The sequence below is a fragment of the Enoplosus armatus genome, chromosome 16 (assembly GCF_043641665.1).
Source record: "Enoplosus armatus isolate fEnoArm2 chromosome 16, fEnoArm2.hap1, whole genome shotgun sequence".
Classification (NCBI taxonomy): Eukaryota; Metazoa; Chordata; class Actinopteri; order Centrarchiformes; family Enoplosidae; genus Enoplosus; species Enoplosus armatus.
The window spans coordinates 19,877,774-19,883,773 of NC_092195.1; the positions used below are offsets into that span (position 1 = coordinate 19,877,774).

At 42.5% G+C, this 6,000-nt stretch overlaps 1 protein-coding gene across 1 annotated transcript in view; it reads left to right on the top strand.

Moving 5' to 3' along the window:
- Nucleotides 1–6,000, top strand: part of grin2da (glutamate receptor, ionotropic, N-methyl D-aspartate 2D, a) — a 106,181-nt gene that overhangs the window by 60,690 nt on the left and 39,491 nt on the right. The window contains exons 8-9 of the mRNA XM_070922192.1: nucleotides 1,596–1,764; nucleotides 5,899–6,000. The exon at nucleotides 5,899–6,000 is cut by the window's right edge and continues 52 nt beyond it. Coding sequence (XP_070778293.1) covers nucleotides 1,596–1,764; nucleotides 5,899–6,000 — 271 coding nt within the window. The remainder of the gene's footprint in view (nucleotides 1–1,595; nucleotides 1,765–5,898) is intronic.

A 6,000-nucleotide genomic window follows, 5' to 3' on the forward strand; every position in this document is an offset into this window, starting at 1 on the left:
CCCAGATAAGCTTCCTTCCTACCAGCACATGACCTGGCCAATGGGAAGATAACGAGTTCATCCTCCATCAGTTTTATTGGCTGAGAGAGAAGTTTGCTCTCTTGTTAATGAACACTTTGACCCAGGTTTCTTTTCCCTAAGTGATTTTTTCCTGACTTGCTTGCCTTTTCTTCTTTCTTATATCTAATTTAATTGATTTACTAACCTGTCACAGTTTATTTCCTCTGATGTTGCTGCAGTGCAGTGGCTCAGATGTTTTATGTTTTTATTTTCTCCCGTCATCACCACCAAGGTCAGGATTTGTTTGTTTAATGCTTAAAATGAACATGCATATAAATTACCGCATGCACAACCCGGCACTTAGACTGAACTGGCTTTAACTGGCTTTTGATGAGGACCACATCACACATGTGACACGTTTTAATGTCAAACAGTCACTTATTACATAATAACACAGAACTTACCGAGTTACTTTCAGCTGTGCGGAGTGTTTTAAAATCTTTCCGCCCATTGATATCACTTACAACTGTGTGCTACCTGCTCAGACAGTAGTCACAGAAGTTGAATATAGCGAATATATTGGAGCATTTAGCTGCTCTTAAGTGCTGCTTTACCAGACCAAAGTCTACTAATCACTTAAATTTGATGTCAGTTCAGTTAATTACCTGAATTCATCTATTCTGTTGCGACATTATACGTTAGCTCGCTAGTTAGCACCTGAACTGCTAGAAAGTCATTTAATGTAGCTGCAGTGTTGATGTGCATCATGTGGGATCTTTATATGTAAGTAAATGGTTAAACACACACAGAAATACAACTCCTTCCTAGTCAAAATTTCACAATAACACAACTTGTATTTCCTTTAATTTTTTCTAGTACAGACAAGATTTTTTACAACCATATGAAAATGTTCAAGTACAGAGGGGTTGAGTGTCCCTCCCTCATAAGTTTGATGTTACTTTGGCCCGTAGTAGAAAACTATTTGCCAAAAGCGCAGGTTGCGTTGCTAGGTAACAGAGCCGAGAGGTTGCTATAGCTTAGCGTCTGAGGGACCATCAAATGGGCACTTGGTATGGGCAGCTGCTGGAGCCACTTGACTGATAGTGATCTAAATGTACTTGGATTCCCGTATGTGTGACCTGTGAAGTGTTCGCTAGCTGAAGCCTCACAGGGAAGAGGCATTCAGAGGCCTTTGTAGAATTTTTTCTAATTTTAGACGACATCCAAGAGCACAAAATGGAGTTTAATTCTGTTTTAATAATGCAGCACTTGACCCGTCAAGCATGGCCTCTACGAAGACAACAGCCCAAACTGTCAGTATCGATCCAGTCACAGTCCCTCGCCAATAATTCATACCTTCCTGCGATCCTCCGTCTCCTCTTCTTCCTCTGTTACGTCCTCCCTGTGTCTCTCAGGTACATCTGTTCGTTTTCTCACTTCCCTAGCAGCACAGTCTCCTTTTTTTTTTTTTTCAATTTCCACAACAGCCAAGCAGCCCATTCAGGTCGAAGCGTCTTTGATAAGACATCTTGATATCTCATAAAAAGCACGTTCAATATCTCACCTATATGTCTTTTCTCACATCGCCTGTTCAGCTTGGTGGTGGATAGCACCGGGCCCATGAAGCACTGCTGCAAAGGCTTCTGCATCGACGTCCTCAAGCGACTGGCAAAGATTGTGGGTTTCACCTATGACCTTTACCTGGTGACCAATGGAAGGCATGGAAAGAACATTGATGGGGAGTGGAACGGCATGGTCGGAGAGGTGAGGATCTTAATTTTAATATTTTAGTAATACAATAATTATTTTATACCTCTGCAATTTAAGCATACATTGTATTTATGGAAAGTTGGCTTGTTGGTGATCGCTCCAGCTCAATAAAAATAAAAAACATGCTACATCAGTCGGTCTTTTGTAGGCTCAACCTGGTGTTCAGTGTTACCATTCCAGCATATTATGTTGAGCGATAGCCTCCATGCTAGCATGGTCCATGCATGTATCCATCCACCCAGCCGCTTATCAAGGTCCAGGTCGCGTTGCTCCCAATTCCTGGCGAGGTTGTTCAGTTCCGAAGATGGTTAGCGTGGTTTTGAGTAATAACTGGATTCATGATATCAATTTAGCGATTTAGTGTTATGCTGTATGTTGAACGATAGCAGCCACGAACGGTATCTCAAAAGCAACAAATGCAGGGACTTTAAAGCAAATTGGAGGTTGACATTATTAAACCTTTGAAGGTTTAAATGTAATATAGCGTGTAGATGTGAATATCCATATCAATCTCTATCTAACCTAGCTTAGCATAAAGACTGGAAGCAGCTTCCACAGCTGTCTTACTTATGTTGTATCTTGTTCGTTTAATCTATACACAAACAGAAATGTAAAAATGACTATTTGTGATGAGCCCAACTAGCTGACGGTCCCTGCCTCCACTTCTTGTGCTAAGCTAGGCTAACCTCGTCCTGGCTATAAGCAACGCACAACTCGCAGCAAACAAACAAACATCCCAGTGACAGCAACATGGGCAAGAGATTAATGCAAGTTTATATAAATGTGTGTTCAGTTGGGACTTGAAAGAAGACTGCACTTCCTTTGAGAGTTTATTCTAAAGTTTAGCAGCCCAGATCACAAACCCACCGTGACCCTTTTTTGTGTGTGTGTCTCGGTGATATATTGTAGCTATGTTTTTAATTCTCCTTTTTTCCTGTACAGTAGCTTTGTCGTTTTTCTCATTCTGTTCTTTCCCCCCCCCCCCCTTTTGTTGTGTTTACAATGAGGGGGTTTGATTCGAGGGCTCCCGTGAAATTCTTTTTATCCTGCCTCAAATCCTTTAAAACGCGACCCAGCGAGAGGATTGGACCCGAATCGAAGAAGAAGAGAGAAAATATGGAGGGAGGCTGTCAGAAAGATTAGTGCTGGAGAAACTGAGAGAGAGAGAGAGGACGACACAGACTGTGAGACTGTTTGTACATGACTGTGTGTGTGTGTTGGCAGATACTCTGTTTTCATGATGCCAATCCCCCTCTGGTGGCTGGATTAATGAAGTTGGTTTAACATGGAGTCAGACAGGGGATGCACATTATCACCGTGTGGGTGTGCCTGGTCTTGTACTTCTATCTTTGTGAGGACATTTTTTGTGGTGCTCACTTCTTCAAAGGTTTAAGGTTTCAGAATTAGTTTTAGGATTAAGTTTAGAGTTAGGTTTAGATTATGGTTAGGAAAAAAAAAAAACACTGTACATTTACTGAAAATCAATTAAATGCAGTTGTGAGTGACCACAGATTTTACACATCTGTTTGCAGGTCTTGGGGAGGACCACTGCATGTGAAATAAGAAAAAAGTTGTAGAGGTGTCTGAGAAGCATTCAGATCAGATCAAACTGGACTTCCTGGATCAAATTTAGTGACTCATTACATTGTCTGCAAGATCCCAAAATACAGTATTTCTTGCAGTATTTCCTTGTAGGAGAAAACACAGGCAGTCCAAGCTGACCAACTGCACTTCTTGAGGTCTCCACATTTCTCCTTAGTCCGTAACCCCAGCATGTAGTTGGGTTTTTGAAATCCAGCTTTAGGCTTAGGGGTTTTACAGGGTCACACACATGATGTGAAACCATATATGTATGTGTGTGTTAACATCAACCAAACGCTGTCCTGGTGTTGTTGTTTACTGGGTCTCTGTCTCAGATAGGCCTCAGAGATGCAGGTGGTCCCCCCCCCCCCCCCCCCCCCCCCCCTCTCTCCCCGTCCCCAGCTGCCTCCTGCCCAGCTTCTGTCACTAACTCATTAAGTTCCTTAATTATGGCAGCAGACGAACATGTGTGCACAGGGACAGCCGATTCTGTGTGAAAACTGTTATATCTCCTCGGTTGTTTCCTGCCGCCTGCAGCGGTAATTGTTTTTGATCTAAACCATTTTGTTGTCAAGATACAAAAGAAAGCACCATTTTTGTTTTTCTTTTGCCCCTTTACTCTCGTCTGCCCTCTTCTTTTTCTCTTTACTTCCGTGGTATTCTTTTCTATTAACTAAACTCCTCTCACGTCCTGACAAGGTAAAGTTTCACCAAGGCTAATGGGTCCGCCATCCTCAGACATGTTCTGTGTCCTTGTGCCTCCAGTGAAAGCCGACACTTGGACAATCATTTCTGCTATTTCTCAGAGTGTCATTCAGTCTTGAACTTTTTGTCCTTCTTCCTCACATGAATGCCTCCCAATAAGGCAGTCATTTCCTACGTCCTTAACATTTTCTCATCCTCAACCGTGAATCATCCTGGTATAATATTTTTTGTTCCCAATATGAAGTCTGCGCAGCGAAGCACTTCCTGAACAGGCGTGTCACAGGTGTTGCTTTCACACTTAGCTGTATTTAAATATTTGAAATGACCTAGTTGAATTAAATGGAATAATTATCATGGATTGATTGATCCTGACAGGCAGAGAAGCAACTAATCCCACGGTAGCAAAACTTGTGCGTCATCACACTCCTGTAGACGTGCACTTTAAGGTGTCTCCGAAGGCCTCAGAGACAAACTATTGATTTTACAGAGTAAACTTAAAAAGTTCAACAAATTCTTCCTGGATTCATCCAGTGAAGGTTGACTGAGCTCACGTTGTTTCACAACACTCCTTCCTGCCTTCCAGCCAGCCATTAACTCCCATTCATGTTATGATTTCATTATGTTATAGCATCATAATTCATTGTGATATGAATAATTATATGATAACCAAAGACTTGAAACTCGCTCGATGTCGGTCAATCACAGTGAACATCTATATAGTTATATCTAATGACATTATGTAATTATGTTGTGATGTCATTTCATGGCTATGCAATAGAAGCTATGAACTGATTAGAAAGACTCTCTGAAAGCTCTGAGATCCACAACTTGACCGTCAGCTGCCAAACAGCAACTATTTAATGCGACCAAATTGGTCATTATCACATTTTTACATGCTTGCTTACAGTTTTATGGATAATGGTTTCCAACATCGCCTTCAATTGAAACGATTTTCAGAAACAAACTCTCAAAACTCAGATTTCAGAGATTCTCACCGGCATGTAAACGTTCCACACAAAAGACTTTTCAATTAAATCTACACCATGAAGTGCAACACTCGGCTAAAATAGCATAACTTCTACAAAAAGGGGCGATTAAATGTTCATCTTAGTTATCGCGATAAAGACACGACCACGCTGCCACTACTCTTTGATTGACAGGTGATAACTGGGAAAAGCAGTGCATCGACACAACAATGAATCAGTGAGCGCTTAAGATGTCAACAGAGAAGGAGGACTTTAAGGATCGTGACTCCGCGGTGTCCGGTGAGGGACCGCAGAGCCTTTTGTCTTCACTGGCTTTTGGGGCCAAGCCAGGACTCAGAGTGATGAACCTCTGGTCAGCAGCCAGCTTCTCTAACCTCCACAGTCCCTCGGCTGCAGTCAAGTAACCTCTGTTTCCTGCCAGGTGAAACACGACAGAGCCGTGAATCCCCTCACTTCTTCACCCTCTGACCACCTGAGCCTCATTTACAGCTGTCAGAAGAGCTCCGAGGAGCAGCGCAGCCCTGCTTCACGCAGCGTGCCGAGACAAAATAAAACTCCGAAACACACTCGAATCCAGTTCCCTGACGAAGCCTATGAAGTATTCCTTCAGACATCACTGAGGAGGAGTGCTTTGGATTTCTCCTTTCAAAGACTTCGCTCTGTGCTGCTATGCACAGCAGCTGTCTTAAGGCAACGCTTTGGAAGAGGGTGTAGAGTTCAATAATGTTATGATGTTCTTTCAACAATTAACTAAAAGGGATACAGGAAGCAGAAAAGAGAGGAAAGACAAAAGGTGATGCAGGAAAATAATAGCAGGGATTAGAATTTACGCGATCTAATTGAATCTGTTCTCCAGGTGGTGTCCAACAGGGCTGACATGGCCATCGGTTCTCTCACCATTAACGAAGAGAGGTCAGAGGTCGTAGAGTTCTCCGTTCCATTCGTGGAGACCGGCATC